At 35.3% G+C, this 18,634-nt stretch overlaps 2 protein-coding genes across 2 annotated transcripts in view; both read right to left on the bottom strand.

The window, feature by feature from the left end:
- LOC128997656 (uncharacterized) lies at positions 1-1,642 on the bottom strand. The gene is made up of 3 exons (XM_054423294.1): positions 1,275-1,642; positions 874-1,139; positions 1-107 (listed from the first exon to the last, which is right to left on the bottom strand). The coding sequence occupies exons 1-3, from the start codon at positions 1,640-1,642 to the stop codon at positions 1-3; spliced, it is 741 nt and encodes a 246-aa protein (XP_054279269.1).
- A 3,706-nt stretch (positions 1,643-5,348) lies between these two features.
- Positions 5,349-18,634, bottom strand: part of LOC128996250 (protein SAND) — a 58,230-nt gene continuing 44,944 nt past the window's right edge. Inside the window, exons 5-9 of the mRNA XM_054421429.1 lie at positions 17,470-17,645; positions 15,113-15,233; positions 12,344-12,462; positions 10,742-10,904; positions 5,349-6,394 (exon numbers count right to left, since the gene is read on the bottom strand). Of these exons, the coding sequence (XP_054277404.1) occupies positions 6,254-6,394; positions 10,742-10,904; positions 12,344-12,462; positions 15,113-15,233; positions 17,470-17,645 (720 nt within the window). The 3' untranslated portion in view covers positions 5,349-6,253. The remainder of the gene's footprint in view (positions 6,395-10,741; positions 10,905-12,343; positions 12,463-15,112; positions 15,234-17,469; positions 17,646-18,634) is intronic.

Genomic DNA, 18,634 nt, shown 5'->3' on the forward strand with positions numbered 1-18,634 from the left:
TTAGTAAGCGTCCTCCTCGTAGCATTGGTGCGAACGAGAGATACCGAGCTGTGGGAGTGAGACAGACTGTGGCTCTTCCCCCACTCCGCTGCCGTCCCACCCCAAACCTTCCCAAACACAGGTAATCAAATTAAACTATACAGCTGATCAAAATGTAAACAATTACGTTCTTCATAACTTGAGAAAAATAGGTCCTGCAAATAATATTGTATCTATATATACTATTATATTATCCATAGGCCTACTATCTATAATATTAGGCTATAGCCTAAATCGCATCAATATTTGTGCATAATGAAATGTTAATTAGGCCTATATCATTGTGTAAGCAGTTCCATTTGGTAACACAGATTTCCAACTCCCACGACACCGGGGTGGCGCCGTGTCGGTGTCGTGCCGGTATCGTGTTGTGCAGTGTGAAAACGGCCATTGGCGGAGAGGGGGAACATACCCTCCCTCGCCGTTACCTCCCCTACATACATGCGCTAAAAATTTCGCACAGGTCGTTTTCTAACCGGCCGACCTTTAGATATTTTTACTTATAATTGTATAAAATCTAAAAATTTAACCAAGCAGTAGGGTTTTGCAGTTTTCTTATAACAGCCTGTGTGGAAAATAGCCTAACTGTAATTACAAGTCGCAAGTTGTTGGTGAAATTGGCTTTTTAAAATTATCATGTAAAATAGAGTAATCTAGCTTCTAGCTATGAAATAACCTATGGCAACCTAGCTAATCAAACATAGGAAGAACCGATGGCTTGCTTAATCCAAACACAAACCCTTATAGCTTTAAGGCGACTACATTTTTCATGGCTTATTTGATGAAGACTCGTAGGTTTTGTAACCCAGTAGCATAATAGATCCCTCAGCTGACCCCAGGTCTTCCCGACACTCAAGGCTTCCTTCATTATTGTTCTCCTCCAGGTGTCACAGGGTCTTCCTCTCTTTCTGGTCCCTTGGGGATTCCATTCCAGGGCCTTCTTTTCAATTGCTCCATCTGTCTTCCGAAGAGTGTGACCCAGCCACCTCCACTTCTGTCTTTTGATTTCTAGGCTGATCTTTTGTTGCCTTGTTGCCTCCCAAAGCTGTTCATTTGATATAGTGTTTGGCCAGAACACTCTCTTTAAACGTCTGAGACACCTGTTAACAAACACCTGGAGCTGAGAAGTACTACGCTGATCAATTTTCCAAGTTTCACTGACATATAGAAGGGCAGACTTGACGTTTGTGTTGAAGATGCGGATTTTGGTTTTCATTGAAATGTTTCTATTTCACCATATTGGATAAAGCTGAATAAATGCTGCATTAGCTTTCCCAATGCGGCTCCTAACATCTTCCTTTGCTCCTCCGTCTGCTGTGACTTTGCTTCCGAGGTATTGGAAAGAGCCAGCCTCTTCAATCACCTTCCCATTTAGTTCTAAGACTTGGGCTCCTCTGGAATTCAACGTCATTTCCTTTGTCTTATTTACATTTATCTTAAGACCCACCTCTTCAGCCTCTCTTTGTAGAGAACTTAGTTTCGCCTGAATATCAGTGTACCTCTGGGCAATCAAGCAAAGGTCGTCAGCAAAGTCAAGGTAATCTAACCGCTCCCTTAGTCCCCACTGCACTCCCCGCCTTCTATTATTTGTTACTCTCGTCATAACTGAGTCAAGCACCAAAAGGCGGAAAACTCGCTCAAGTTCAAGGTCATGGGGACCGTGGGATCGCGATTTTACTACCAACAATGGTCGGTAAATCACCAAATGAAAACCTTCATAAATACAATATCTGCGGATAAGATTGCTTGCAAATAAAATCAATATTGCTTGATACATTTAGCACCGGAACAGTATTGGTGATAAAATGCAGCCCTGGCGAACACCTATTTTAACTGGGATTGCTCCAGTCAACTTTCCTTGGTGCAAAACCTGACACTGGAAATCAAATCATTGTACATGGCTTTGATGATATTTATTATTTTAGGGGGTATCCCATACTCTTGTAGAACATGGCACAGCACCTGGTGTTTCACTGTGTCGAAGGCCTTCTCGAAATCTACAAATGCCAGGTAAAGAGTACTTTGAAATTCTTTGCTCTGTTCAAGTAGGATTCGGAGAGTACTAATTAAATCCACACAACTTCATGCTTCCCGAAAACCTGCCTGTTCTTTCCTCAGTTTTATTTCAATGGAACCTTTTATCCAGTTTAGAATTATTCTGGCCAGCACTTTGCTTGGGACTGACAAAAGGGTAATGCCTCTCAAATTTTTATTCGTGATAGTTATACTGAAAATGTTGAAGGTTAGATGAATTCAGCACTATCGCAACACTTCCAAGTTCAGTATAGCCTAACTTACAGTTAAGTAGTACCGGTAGGTATAAAATATAAGTTAGGCCAAGTGAATTTTTCCTTCTAATATTTGTTTGTGTATTGCATTGTAGCTTTCTTAAATCTGGTCGATTATGCTGTATATTTTGTAACGTAAAAATATATTTTTTACTTACCACTGCATTTTTTTTTCTTTATGAAAAATATCATGCAAAATCTGATTTTTCCATTCAAACTAGGCTCATTAACCTGTAGTGTGTTGATGACAAATTAATAAAATTCTACCGTACTACTGGACCTTTGATTATCAAGTACTCAGGCTAACTACCAGTTTCGTCCCTAAGTAACCATACAGGTTAGGCGCTGTGAGCGTGTTAGGTTATCAAGATCGATTTGTTCTTATAGTCAATCTAGGCCTAAATATAAAATAAAAGAAGTATCAAAAATAAAATATCCACCATTATTTGTTAATGCAGTATTAATAACTAAGTTATCAAACCCTTTGTAGTGTACAAAACACGATAGGCTTAACTTGTATGTAAATTATTAAAACTAGGAGTTTTATAAGGTAAGGAGGGAGAGAGAAGTTATGTTTCTGCTGCTCGTGGTGCATTGGACTACTGTACTTGTACTGAGTAGGCCTACGTTTGAATATCAAGAGACAACTTTAGTAAATACAAACTCTAGCCAGGTATTGAAAACCAGGTATATACACTTCAACCAGAATGTAGTATAATTTAATTTCCGATCTTGGAAATATGATTAAGAACCGGAGGGCGGGAATAACGGAGCAAGTGCCGAATAATAAATTAGGTACGAGTTATGAACGGTCCTACTTTTCATCACGATGCAAAAATACACAAACACAGAATAGTAGACCTCAGTAAAACAACCACGGTAATTTATTTCTCAATTAATTTGATTATATATAAAAATAAAATGAAATCTTCTAAAAGGAAACCTATGTAAATTTTCTATTAATTTTTTAAACACACAAATAAAATAAAATATTCTAAAGGAAACCTACGTATTTTTCTCAATAAATTTCGTTCAAACAGTAAAATAAAACAATAAAACAACTTTTAACAATACATACAGCTGATTCAAATCATGTATTTATTTATTTCCAACGGACATCTCCATTTTTAAATTAAACTGCAACAAAACACTAGCGAGTAAATGGAGAACTAATTGAGAGCGAGGGAAAGTAAATTTAGAGCGAGGGAAAATCAGCTGATCGATTTTCCCCCGCCCTAAATTAAAGCTTAGGAAACGACTACTTTCATTGATGTCAGCTGTTATCAAAAATATTTACTTTCTTTACGAAGTGATGAACAATTATTTTTAGGTCAGTAGCATTTTATAAAAATGTGTGTAGAGAGTGAATGTTCCAACTTAAGTCTAGTTATGATTTGTCATCAACTATAAAGCCCAATGATTTCAAATAGAGATTAGTCCAGAAATGGTCTATCTGGCAACTTTCTATCTCTTGTTTTCTTTACAAGAGGTGAGCACTCTGATGTAGCTCTACAATAGATCAACTGTGGAGGGGGCTGGCCCAAAGTGTAGAGAATGTGGATTTCAGGAACGTATTACCTGTGTTCAGGGGCTCTCTGCCGCCTCTAGGCAGCAAAGTTAGCTGCCCCCTCCCCCCACCCTCGTCAGCGCACTCACTGACCACACTAAGATTACATGCCCAATCCATGCCCTCCCAGCTGTTTTGTAGAAAAGTTATCAGCAATTACATGCTGTATCAACAAATCTAATTTCATTTTCTAATCTAAAACATCTAGTTCACACTTTTCTCCTTGATTTAAACCTAGAAAATGAATCAATAACTGAAAAAGTTAAGTCTAAGGAGTTCAGCAGTTAGCTGTCCTTCAATATTCAAGACTGCTAGTTAACAATGTCTTTCTTCAGAAGATCGGCTAAATAATATGTTGATATTTCAAGACAATGTTGACGAAGCCTATTGTAACTGTGTTATCTAACGGCAAATAAATTCTTGATTCTTGACATGAAATCAATCTTTCTGGTGAGCAGTTTGCTTCCAAATTTCTTAATGCTACATCTATTTGGACAAACTGATTGAAGATCTTCTTCTCTAATTTCTTTTAGAAGCCTTAACGGAGCGATTATTTTAGGTTTTTCAAGTCTTGCCTCAACACTTTTAATATAGGGTTTAATTTGTACAAGCTCATCAAAGAAGCTATATCTTCCTTCAACCTGATAAGTGATGAGATCGATCATCAGCTTCTCTTAGCTTATGTCCATATTACAGATGTCAATGTCATGAGTTTGACTTTTAATGTGTTCTGAAATCATTTTAAACTCAGTAAAGTATTTAAAATACAATAGCAATTTTCTAATAGCAAATTATATCAATTTTTGCAGTTCTCAAAATTAATTGCTCAACATTCAGTATTTTTTTAGATTAAAAACTCTTATTAGCCTATTTATTTATTATTTATCTTACATAATTTTGCCGACCTAGGCACACGCCTAATCCGCCTATTCGGAAATACGGCCCTGATAGACTATAGGGCCTAGGGTTCCGTACTCTTCTGTCAATTGGTGTTAGGCTAAGGGAAACATGTTATATTAAACTGCAAGTTTATGGGGATTGGAACAGTGTTCTTCGGATCAAGGCTGTCCAATGAAACTACGAAGGCTGACAGATCAAGGAAACTAACTTGTAACAATCATTGTATCAGAAACAAACTTAGCATTTTATTGCTTCTTCATCCTAAGCGTTGAATAAATGATCTTAGCTAATTTAGAAACTGTGTTTTTGTAATGACATAGCAACACCACAGAAAAGTCAAGTAGGCTACAGAGGAAACATTCAAGTGGTGTCTAGCACAAGTTAAAGAATGTACGTTTTATAAATGATGAATATCAGCCAACATTTACAACTAATGTTAGCAATCCTATAGGCCTATAAGATATTTAAACCACTATTTTTTTACAAATATCCGCCAAAATTTACAATTAAGCATAGAAAATACCATATTAATTAGGCCTATTTAAACCCCTTGATTGTTTAAAAAATTTTATTTAAATTTCAAAAATAGCAAGTACCTATAACTAGTTTTGTACACCAATTTGAAATATACAATAAGAAACACTCAGTACCGTTTGGGTCTCTTTATATCTCTAATTCCAAGGGTTACTTAAAAAACACTGTCAAAAAGCAAAATAAAAGATGAATAATGTATTGTATAATTAATTACACGATATATAGAAACAGTGAATGTACAGAATAATAGAATATACAGGATATAAATTTATGTATTTTATAATTAATTACACGATATATATACAAACAGTGAATGTACAGAATAATAGAATATAGCCTACAGGATATAACTTTGATATAATTATTAAAACCTTCACAAATGAAAAATATGTTTGTTTATATAGGACCGCACAAATCATCAGCTTAGCCAAAGATTTTGATTAAAACTCTTCATAGTTTCTAAATACTAACGTTTTCACAGCTTTAGGAAGTTTTAGCTGATATTAAAACAGATTTTTAATACACAACACATAAAACAAAAAGTAAAGAAAATACAGTAGAACCTCTTTAATCCGAACCCCCGTAATCCGAACGTCCACTAATCCGAACGCCTCATTGAACTGTACTCTATACACAGTACAGTAGTTATTTATTGTATACGTACGCACCGTTTACAACTGTTTCTATTGTAATTCAACGTACTGTTAATTTACTATTGTATTAAATAAACACTGTATTAAACTTTATAAAGCATTTTTTCACTCTTCCTGTAACAATTAAGAGCCATTTAGGCTATTCTTATGTAAAAAAACAATATGTTCTGTAATACGAACTATTCAACAATCCGAACTACCCCCGGTCCCAATTAGTTCGGATTAAAGAGGTTCTACTGTACTCAAAAAGCCAAGAAGCTGTATGAATATATTTAGAAAGTTGGTGTTGTAGTAATGAATAATTTATTTTCTTTTTTATGGATCCAATGAAGTATCTTGTTTACAGCATTTATTGTATTCCTCTTGGTCATGAGAGGTTCCAACACGACATACAGCTCAAATCCAACAGTCATCTGAAATTAAACTATACATAAGTCCACAGCAATATTTTGAACAATCAAACCTAGACCTAAATGAAACATCTTACAGCACTATTCCAGACTTCGAACTCAACAATAATTACTGTGTACAATAAACATTTATTTTAAAGCTAAATATGAACTGTTACAAATGCTGTTACAAAAACTTGCAAAAGTTTAAATTACTTTTGAATCGTAATTTTCACAGCTATGAGAGTTATACAATTTTGTTAAGAATTTAAAGAGCTATAACATACTAAAATTTTATCAAAATCGTTCGGGCCATTTTCAAGAATATTCATTTTTTTTATTAATTTATGGGTTTTTATGGTAAAATAACCATTAAAAATCAAAAATTTCAAAAAAATTTAAAAAAAAAACACCAGGAGATACCTTAGTACCTACATACCAAATTTCATCAAAATTGGGCTACAGGCGTGGTCTGTAGCTCTGTACACATCTACACATACTTTTTCCTATAATCCGGTTTCAGCTTTTTTATGGAAAAACATCACAAGTTACATAAACTTTTGCACCGTATTATTGACAGAAATGGGCTATTTTGGAGAAAATCTTATTGTCCTGTTATTTTATGGGTTTTTATGGAAAAATCACTAATAAAAAATTAAACAAATATACGCCTGGAAATACCATGGATTAGTACCTACATACCAAATTTCATGAAAATTGGACCACAGGCGTGGTCTGTAGCTCTGTTTTAAACATCCACACATACAGACAGAAAGACACACAAATGGACTGACGCCACTTCAAAAACCACTTTTTTGGGTTAAAGGGGAACCAAAACGGTTATATCCACTCAAACTTGAAAACTTTGATAAAAACAATACTTTTTCCATATACTATAGTAGGGGAAGAAAGTAAATAAGTGGTATCAGCAATGTGACACATACTTTCTCTCATTATCTTGTCAACAACCTTCAACAACACGGGTAAGCGCTAAGCAGTGGGAGTAACTATGACATTTAATAGGAAAAATCAAACAAGTTGAAATAATGTTTGAACCGTTATTGTTTCAGCAGTGGGGGTTGCATCATTTTTTTTATTATAAGGGCCATAACACATTTATTATAATATAAACCAGCTTTTTCCTAAAATCCTGTTTTCAGTTTATTTATGGGAAAATAACAGAAGTTACAATCACTTTTGGAGCGTGAATTTTACAGAAATGGGATTTCTACTATTTTGATCAGAATTTTAAGGACTAAGTTATTACATACTAAATGTTAAAATGCTTAAAAATGTCAAAATCGTTCAGGCCATTAAAAAAAAATCTGATTTTCCCATCATTTTATGGGTTTTTATGGAAAAATCACCATTAGAAATCAAAATTTCAAAAAATAAAAATAAACGCATGAAGATGGTCTTGGATAGTACATAACATACCAAATTTAATCAAAATCTAACTACAGGTGTGGTCTATAGCTCTACACATCCACACATACACTCAGACATCACTTCGAAAACCACTTTTGTGGGCTCAGGGGGACCCATAACGTACATCCACTCAAAACTTAAACTCAAAAATTTTGATGAAAACAATACTTTCTCCATATTTTATATTGCTGGCTTTCAATAATTTAGGTTTATTCTTAGGATCAGGACAAACCAAAATATTGATAATCAGTAATAATCCTATACTCTAATATGAGCAATGTTTGCTTGTATGTAGGTATGTATGTATGTATGTATGTATGCTTGCACCAAGATCTCGAAAACGGCTCCGACGATTTTCTTCAAATGTTGTAAACAGTTTATTCCTGGCCTAAAAACGAGTTTACTGCAGATAGATTTGCCAACTAAAATCTAATAACGTAGAAAAAAGAAACTGAAAGTCACATTTTTTTAACATTAGTCTTACGGGTTGCTAAGTAACCATCTTGGCTGAATTAAATGACAAGGAAAAAGTAAACAAAAGACATGTAAGTTAACTGTCTATCCACAGTATACTAGCAAATTAAAAATACAGTACAAAAGGAAAAACATCAGTTGTTACTATTGAGCAAAGATTATACTGAAGATTAATCGATGCATTGTAGTCAAGGGTAGCAGTGAGGAGTGTGGGATCTGTTTATGACGATTAGATAAAGGTATCTGCAATCCTTAAATACTATGGGAAGTGAAGGAAACAGGTCCGCGACGTAGGAAGTGATGAAGGAAGTAGTAAAGGCGAGCAGTCCGGAGTGTGGGAACTGTTTATGACGATTATATTAAGGTATCTACAACAATCCTAAATAATGCCATGGGAAGGGAGGAAAACAGGTTAGCGAAGTAGGAAGTGATGATGGAAGTAGTTAGGGTAGGAAGTGGTGAAGGAAGTAGTAAAGGTGAGCAGTCTGGAGTGTGGGAACTGTTAGATTAAGGTATCTGCAATCCTAAAATGCTATGGGAAGGGAAGGAAACAGGTCCGCGACGTAGGAAGTGGTGAAGGAAGTAGTAAAGGAAAGCAGTGTGGAGAGTTGGAACTGGGAACCGTTTGTAGCAGTTAGATTAAGGTATCTGCAAAACTGAAATGCTATGAGGAGGGAAGGAAACGTGTCCACGACATAGGAAATGGTGAAAGAAGTAGTAAAGGCTAGCAGTGCGGAGTCCGGGGAATGTTTGTGGCAATTATATTAATTTATCTAAAATACTAAAATGCTATGGAAAGAGATGAAAACAGGTCCACGACCTAGGAAGTGGCGTAGGAAGTAGTAAAGTTTAGCATCGCAGAGTGTGGGAACTGTGTGTGGCAGTTAGATTAATCTTCCATCCTAAAATGCTATGAGGAGGGAAGGAAACAGGTCCATGACGTAGGCTATGGTGAAAGAAGTAGTAAGACCACCAGTGCAGAGTGTGGGAACTGTCTGTGGCAATTATGTATCTGTAATTCTAAAATGGTATAGGGAAGGAGGGCAAACAGATCCACGACGTAGGGAGTGGTGAAGTAAGTAGTAAAGGCGAGCAGTGTGGAGTTTGGGAATGGATTAATCCATCTGCAATACTAAACTGCTTTCAGAGTAAACTAATGATTTTCCCCGAGCAAAGCTCGGTCCTCGGGTACTTGTCTATTAGATAGGTACATTATTACATTATATGTAAAAAATAGATGTGAAATAATAAATCAAAATTGTACTTAATAAAGGTTTGTGTTAAACTTAAATAATTCAATGAGATCAGTGAGTTACTCACTGTAGGCCTACCTACCAAAAAGATAATATTTTATTAATTAGAGCTTACAAATTAACTCTTTGTAATAAAACATTACTAGATAAATTAATTGTGGAATAAATCAATTTGTAAATAGTCTAAAACTCATTATAAATTAGATTTACATGTTCAGCGGGACTTAACCCTTCCCGGACGGGTGACGGATATATCCGCCTTTTGCGATAAAGGACGGGTGGCGGATATATCCGCTTATGGTTTTTGATGTTCCGGATGAGAAGCGGGTATATCCGCCTTCTCTTCAGACAGACTGGCAGGTGCTTGAGCAGTAACCAGATGTCTCGCGGTACCACGGCGCCACTTTCCTGCTCTCTTCATGGCTAAGCTCTCTCCCGCGCCTTCCCCTCTCCCGCGCCATCCCCTCTCCCGCGCACCCCCTACCTCTCCTACGCTCCCCTCTTGACGTTTCGCGCTCAGCACTACGTTGTCTTTATTCATTGTTTACATATTGTTCTTTATTTCTTGCCTAACGTTGTCATGGCCTATATCTTCAAAGACGGGTGGCGGATATATCCGCTGCTTTATACTCATCGGCAGACGGGTGCGGATATATCCACATAGTTAAAAACAAGTACAAAATTATTTTGACAGTGTGAAGTGTTCCATTGTGTTTATTTTATGTACTATACTTTTATAACAAAATACAAATAAGGAAAATTAATTTTTATTTTTTCCCGTTCTATGTCACAATTTTGTTCGTCCGGGAAGGGTTAAATGATAACGACGCATCGGTTTTTCCGATGCATCGGGAACCAATCGATGCATCGAGGTAAAAATCTATGCATGCTGAATCAAAATTTTAATGCATTGCACACCATTACCACATATTATGTATAGGGGGAGAAAGTAAAAATGACTGACATCAGGAGGGTTAAGACCATTTCAAATAAATATATAGGTGTATGGGACATAAAAATTAAGTTCCGAGTGTGTAGAATTGCCCAAAATTGTTGGTTTGAAAAAAGGCCAATTTCCAAAGAGTTACATATGCTTTCGATTGAAGTTTACATTAAAAATAATTAAATGAACAACACAGCTGGTCGATGCAATTAACAGCTATTTGTTTATAAAACAATCGGGGATCAGTCCAAATTGTTGTATGAAACTACTAACCCAGCCGAGCATGGTCTCGTTGTCCAACAACTGATAGACCAGTTTCAGTGTTTGTCCCCGCCGGTGTAAGATACTGTGCAGTTGTTGGTACAAGCTCCAAAGTCGCCCCGCCTGGTCCTCCGTATGGTACGGGGCCTCCAATGTCGGGGACCACATCTGCTGGCTACAACCCCATTAATTCACAATCAGGCATTATATATACACCATAGACACTTGCTAATCTGACATGTTAACAAACTTTGACAGTACTTGATTAATCAAGTTCGAGACAGAGAAATTAGTGCAAAACCTAAACTTAGGCCTACACATTTTTTGGTAGGCCCTAACTTTTTTCAAGATAATGAAAAGTGCATGTTAGACCCTATAAATGTTTCAAAAAATGTTTTACACACAGGGAAGAAAATAAGTAGAGTGTTAGACCATATAAATGTTTCAAAGAATGTTTTACACACAGAAGAAAATAAGTAGGTGTTAGACCCTATAAATGTTTCAAAGAATGTTTTACACACAGAAAAAAAGGAGTGAGCTTAGTTGACCTTGTATTTGAAATTATTCATGTTGGTATTGATAAATTTTGATCTACTTTAGTCTACTATATTACATGTATTGTGATAATGAATATGATAATAAGTAAGGAATTAGGCCTAGAGTTGATTAATTAATATTATGAAATATAAACGTACATGGCCCAGTTACACAGGTTTAACAAAAGGGAGCGAGCTAGGCAATGGTAGAACATGGGTAACTTCAGTCCTCGAGATCCCGGGTGCAAATCCCACCAATAACCAATAGCTTTGACTATGTGATAATGCTGCAACGCTAAATTTAATTGTAAAACATGCTATAGCCTAGGGAAGGGGTCTCTAACCTACGGCCCACGGGACACGTCCCGCACCCAAACTGATTTTATCTGGCAACATCCGTAGGTAAATGTTTTAGTCTCGGTGATATTGTGTCGTTATTCACGATCGCGGTAACTCGGGGATATCTTGGTCGTCACTCACGGTCGAGGCAATACCCAAGTCAATGTTGCGGTCTCGTTGATATTGTAATCGTCATTCGTGATCTCAACAACACTCTTAAGTAAATGTTGCGGTCTCCAAGTAAATGTGTTAAAAAATTTCCATTATAGAAAAAAATACTAATATCATGGTATATACTAGGCTATACCGTTAAATTAATTTAGGGCCTATATTAAGGGTCTCATGAATTTAAATAATCATAAGCCTACTTATATTATGACGAAGTATAAATAAATATGACAAACACAGTTTATATAGGCTACCTATAATTAACTATGTGAGGTAGGTAAATTATTTTGTTTGGTCTTGGTCACATTATTATTCGCACAAAAACGTACAGAATTGTAGTAAGTCAAAAGGTTATAAAGGAACAAAGAATCTAAAAAAAATGTTCAAACTTCATCGTTGAGCTCTTAATTAGAAAACTACCTCTTTGTGGGTTATTTGGAGCGTGCTACCTTTCTACACTGAAATGTTGACAGTCCGGCCCTTCCTCCAAAATTGTCAAAATTCAATTGGAGGTTGAATATGAGCATGTCGTGACATATATTGAAAGCTAGCTTAAGTATGTTCTGCATACCTTGCTTTACATTTATACAGACAGTGTCGGAGCCCAGGTACTCCCAGCTCCGAGACGGATGTGTTCCTTTCTGCCAAAGAACTGTTGATGGCTTCCAGACTGTTGTTACGACGCAGCCGCTGCAGCAAACACAACAAACTACAGATTGCATACAACAGTACGAAACAACTATTATTAGTTGGTTTGTACTGTAGTCCTTAAAACACATAATAAGTAAGAACATACTATTGACATCAGAAAAAGTTACTTAAAATTAAGAATCACAATTTTATGCACCAAATCCCAGAAAGCAGCAACTACTACTTTGTGTGTATGAATGTATATAAATGTGAATTGTAACTAAATTACCTCCAATATTTAATATTCAACAATAATAATCATGGCAAATAATTGTATAAAAAATATTTAAATGTAATTTAGGAATAAAATTAGTGAATAACAAGAAAAACTATATCCAAAATAATATGCTAAAATGAAATAATTATACAAGTGCCTGGGTCATAAATATTTCCTATATACTGTCTAGGTGCAACATGTGTTAGGTTGCATTGTTGAAACAAATGAAATGAAATGTGGTTTTGGTAAAAAAAAACCTTGATGAAATAAGGATGTGGGAGCCAAGTCTCCAGTGATTAATTAATACTAGCTGCTGTACCCGTGCTTCGCAACGGGAAAAAATCAGTTTCATAATCATTTAAATAGATTTCGAATAAATAAGCCATCATAAAGTTTAAGATTAAAATAAACCTGTGTAAAATATTATTTTTTTTTTATCAGCTGTCTGAAATTGTGAAATAGGCATTTGACAATTCTGGTTGTTTACATTTAAATGTCAAAGCAAAGGTAAACATTGTGAATTTTCTCATGCTTCCATGGAGACCAATTTTTAATATTTAATTTCTGACAACAGCTGGAGTTTCATAACAATGTTTGTTTCCCATGTTAATCTTGTGGAGAAATGCGAATCTTTAAAGGGCCTCAGGGCCTCACTCTCTAATTATTTCCCTAAGAAGAAAGTTTCCTGCACAACTTCACGTTACGCTCTTTCAAATGACACCAAAAACATGTCAATCGGTTCAGTAGTTTCGGAGGAGTAATTGTCACAAAAAACCTGCTTGCGTATTAAATAAGTATAGATTATTCAAAAGTTTAGAAAATTAATTAAGAAGAATTTAATATTTATAACAAGAAACCTGAACGAGAAGATTTTGAAGCAGAACATTGGTAATATCTTAGTATAAACATTTAAAACCACCACCTTTACTCCCTTGTGAACTCTAAATTTCATTCAAAAACATTTCATCATCCTATTAGAACAAAATTTGAAGCAAAATTATTCTTTTAGTTATTCAAGATGTACCATCAAGAAATTTAACCCTCCGAGTGTCATGCGTCGCTGCAGCGACTCACGAACACTGTTTACGGCGAAGGCTCTATGACTGACAAAATCGGATTGAACTGGATCGAGTTAGGTATCGTTCTTTTCGTTATATTCTAAGCTTTCTCCAGAGGTCTGTCTCTAAGCGCTGTATGTTCTCCGAGCCGATCGTAATTGTAGCAGACAGCTGACGTGCGTATTTGTAAACAGGTTAGTTAACCTCGGACCGATGACTGATGTGTTTTATTACGTTTATCATTGTTTTAGTGTTAAAAATCAAAAGTAGTGATATACGTGGTGCATTATAAGAAGATTTAAGTGATCTTGAAGGGCTGGTTGATGATCCTGAAGAAGTAGGTAGTGATATTGATGTAAATTATCAGCCAGATTCCTAGCTATGGTTAGGCTATGCATTCTTAGCTAAACACTATGTACTGAAATCTGTTTTTTGCCCATAACTTATTTATTTGTAAATATACTTCCTTATATTATTATATATTTGTAATCCTCATAAAATTTAGAACAAAGCGGCTATTTTCAAATATTTATAGGCCTATAATTTATACAATTTCATTGAGCGCGAACTTTTTTTTTTGAAAATTTTCCAAAATAAATTTTTTTTTTTACCTAAATAATTTTTTTTGAAACAAATGTTTCTTATGTTCTTTGTATAATATTGAAGCCCATGATTTTCCAAACAAAATGGTATATAGAACAGTATAATTAACATTGTTTTCAAGCTTCTCAGATCCGTTTTAATAAAACCTTGCAAATGAGCAAAAAATAGGCAGACATTAAGGCCAAAACAAGGGACACTCGGAGGGTTAAGAATCCCATTTATTGAGTTAGAAGATAGAAATTAAAGTGACTGTTCCATAGACTAAGAACTTGTACATTTTTTACTCATAACTTAGAAGCCTTAGAAGTACTATACGGCAAATTAAGTTAAGTAGCCTATTTAACTATCAGAATTTCAATACCCGGCACGAAACCAGACCCTAGTTTACAATTTTTGCTCTACCAAATTGTTATTTTAGCCAATTCCTAAAACCTAGTCTAAAATATAACTGACCTAGCCCACAATATTGTAAAGTAGGTTATAGAACCAAAAGATATCTTTGTTGTAACTTAATTGGAATTTGATTTTTTAAGTCAATTAATATCCATAAAGCCACAGTAATAATTAATGTGAAGTAGGTTGTAGTATCTTAAAATGTAAGATGGCCCTCGGAACACCGTTCCACTCAGATGACAAAATATTTTTATTATAAGTTTGTATTCAAGTCTTAATCAATCAGCTATTTGATCAGGCAAACATTAGCAATCCTGCAAGACTATAACATAAAGGGTAAAATAAATCACATATGTTTTTGAGAAACTTAACAACTCACTTCTACTATTCTTTGTTTTGCCTCGGACAAGATGAAGAAGAGGTCATGGTCTACAGTGAGAAGAAGAAGACATGCCTGACAGTCTTCTGACAAATAAGAGACATGAGCGTGCAAGAACCCGCTGGAAAATACAATTTTACATTTTAATATGCACAATAATGTCGGCTAAATGGTTTGTAAATCAACAACTAATTGATTATGAATAACAAGCCGTGCATTTTAAGTCAATTTGTTAAAATTATTTTTGCAAAGTAACAGTAGGCCTAAGGTAAAGTAAAGGTAGGATTAAAGAATAACTATGAAATAATAAAATTGCTGAGCTGACACAGCACAACTATATGTTTGATTATTTCTCTTAAAAATCAAGTCATTGTCTTGACATGTCATGGGCAAGTCATTGACATAAACCAAGAAGAGTAAGGGTCCAAGAATGGATCCTTGAGGTACACCATCTGTGATTGATCTATAATCAGACTTAATCTCCAGTGAGTGCAAATGTATACACTGTTTTCTGCTGGATTGAAATGAAACCAACCATTTAATGGTCCTGCCTGATAATTAAAACCCTCCAAAAGTCCAGATGTATACGGAATGAATGTGACTGTCCTTAAAACCATCATTGATAGTATTGCCTTCCCACTTTGCAGGGTCATAAATCTGTGCCTAAATGCAGGATTCTTTCCTAAGAGCACAAAAGTGTCACGAACAGTGGCCATCTTCAAGAAAGGTGATCCTTCTAGTATGACCAGTTACCGCCCAATTTCGATCATACATACCTATGTTAGCCATTGTCATGGAAACTGTTATAAAGTGTAGGTTGTAGAGTACGGTACTTATCAAATCAAATAATCTTTATTCATTTTTTTGTATTTACATGAATACATTGAATAGAGTCACATTTCTTATAACTAATGACCTTAATTAAAATATGATGGTTACAAATAAAACTGTTTTATGTTGTTGTATGACAATGACACTAATAATTCTTTTTTTTTATTTTACATTCCTTGAATTAAAAAAATCTTTACTTGAAAAGATAGGATGAGTCAATAGGTATTCTTTAAGGCGGGTTTTGAAACTGGTATATTTTTCTTCACAAAGAATATTCTTAGCTAGATTATAAAGAAATTTAGTACCAATAAAAGTTGTTTTATTTTCAAAAATCTGTAATTTATGCGGTTCTACATATCTGTTATTTCTCAAGTTGTATGTATGTGATTTTTTACTGTATTTTAGTGTGTTTAATTTTTTTACATGTAAAATGGTTTCAAATATATATAGGTCATAAACCGTCATGATTCCTAATTTGGAAAAATATGGTTTTGTGGATTTTCCATTTGTTATATTAAAGATAATTTGTAATGCTTTCTTTTGCTGTTTCAGAATTTTTTTATGGTTTTTATTGCTAGTCCCGCCATATATAGCAATACCATAAGCTATATGCGAGTTTGACTTAGAGCATAACAACTTGCTTTCCGACCTGCAACATGGTTTTAGGCAGGGTAGGTCAACTGCTCCTGCAGCTTCTGATCTTACCAAGAAAATACAATTAAGAGATGCTTTTGAAGCCAAGGAGTCTGTGGCCTTGACCCTGTGCGATTTGTCAAAAGCGTTTGATGTGGTATCCCACCGGATCCTTGTTGACAAGCTGAGAGGTTATGGTTTATTGGTTTGGGGGGGGGAAGCTCGCTCAACACTTGTCTCGTACCAGGACAATCGAAAAAAAAATTGTATCCCTTGGTGATGCACTGTCTGGTCCACTCAAAGTTGTGCATGGCGTACCCCAGGGCTCAGTAATAGGACCTATCTTATTCCTGGTGGCTATCATTGACCTAGAGTTGGAGGGTAGGGCGCTAAGATTTGCCAATGACACGACACTTGTAACAATTGGAAGAAGTCCAAGCGAAGCGATAGAAGAATCTTAGCATTTGTTTGCAGCTGCTAGAGAATGGTTTAACCAGAACGTTTAAACTTAATGACGATAAGACACCGAATCTGACATGCTCTCTAACGCCATCACTTGAACAAGTGTGGAGAAATGTCTCCATAATATAAAATACCATAAATGTCTAGTATTTGTGTTTCTGTATCATGTTTATTGTTTGTTTATTTATTATTTTCGTGTTAAGCCATATGACGCTCTCTCTTCGTATGAAGAAAGAAAACCGTCCTTGTACAGGCTGATGATGGTGCCATACAGGTACCGAAACTAGTTGTGTTTACAACAAAATTGGATTGCCTAATAGCAGGTATTTGAACCTATTTAATATTATTTGGCAATCCAGAGGCTAACATCTACAATGACAATATTAATTCCTAGTCGGCTTTAAAATAGCAGAATTTTAGACATACAGTACCTGGAATCAAAATTAGGTAAACAGATGGGAGTCCAACTCTCGGCAGTCTTGAACGATTCCGATGCGGAGACGAGATTGAGGACAAGATGAAGATCAGAAGCTTGCAAGCTATACTTCTTCATCCTCACCATGGTTACCAGCTGATTGTCAGCTATTAGGATGGCAAACACCAGATTCTGTGAATATAAAACTTAGTTTAAATAATTTATACGAAAGTATGCTTCAAGTACAGAACCAGTTACACTTCAGATATACTGCTCTAAAGTTGATTGCAAAAAATGTGTTAAAGAAAAAGACTGTTTACATGACCTGTAATAGAAATAGTAAATTATTTAAAAAATCTTAAGACAGTTTTTTAAGGTTGGCGGCCTTATAACCTTGCATTTTCCCTGTCCACGGCAATTGGCCTCGGGCCTGTGGGTGTAACATATAAAGGAAGGCAAAAGGATAAGCTGGTACGGTACCTACATGCAGGGGCGTCGCCTTGGGGGGGGGGGGTGGGGGGAGCCTCCCCCCCTAGAATCTGGGAAAGAGAAAAGTTGGGAATTTCTTTGCCACGAGTTGGGACAGTTGGGAAGTCAGATACAAAAAAATATATTTTTAAACTAAATAAAATTTAAATATTTGCAAAAATCCATCAAAGATAAAAATTTCTTTGACTTGGACAAATAAACTTGATGTTTCTTTGATCTAATTTAACTTTGATTAAACTAGGTAGGCTAAACCATGGCTAAACACGCATTATTTTAAGAAATAAATAATCAATTAGCGGTATAGTTTGTTGGAATTTCGTTTACGAGAAATTTTGTTCCTTATTGGACGTATGTTGGCTACCTTGATCCTGTCCTGTGTTGATGATTCTGAATGATTCGTCTGCGAGTTTGAATTTAGAAAGTGCAAGCGATGTAGCTCTTCAGTTCAGTTATGTTGTTTGTTAGTGTTTAGAAATTAAAAAATATTTTTCACGTCAGTCACATGAACTATATTTTATACCTTTTTTTGTAGTATTTGGAGAAGGCTAACTGACAGGAGTACTTGCTAATAAGTAGATTAAAATAACATTAAACATAGGTTTTGTGTATCGGTATTACTTTTAAAACTCTTATATTTAATAACCTAAATAAAATATTTATTCTCTGAATATATTTAAAAATTCTACAAAAGT

This window comes from Macrosteles quadrilineatus, unplaced genomic scaffold (assembly GCF_028750875.1).
Source record: "Macrosteles quadrilineatus isolate MER2022 unplaced genomic scaffold, UCM_ALF_1.0 Scaffold_6__1_contigs__length_79288215, whole genome shotgun sequence".
Classification (NCBI taxonomy): domain Eukaryota; kingdom Metazoa; phylum Arthropoda; class Insecta; order Hemiptera; family Cicadellidae; genus Macrosteles; species Macrosteles quadrilineatus.

What these genes read in the sequence shown, in the direction of transcription:
- LOC128997656 (XM_054423294.1), bottom strand. Translation starts at nt 1,642, where the DNA reads ATGACGAGAGTAACAAATAATAGAAGGCGGGGAGTGCAGTGGGGACTA. An exon ending in ATTCAGCTTTATCCAATATG is followed by an intron (nt 1,140 to 1,274) that starts GTGAAATAGAAA and finishes GTTTGTTAACAG; the next exon opens with GTGTCTCAGACGTTTAAAGA. An exon ending in GAGTGTCGGGAAGACCTGGG is followed by an intron (nt 108 to 873) that starts GTCAGCTGAGGG and finishes GTGTTTGGGAAG; the next exon opens with GTTTGGGGTGGGACGGCAGC.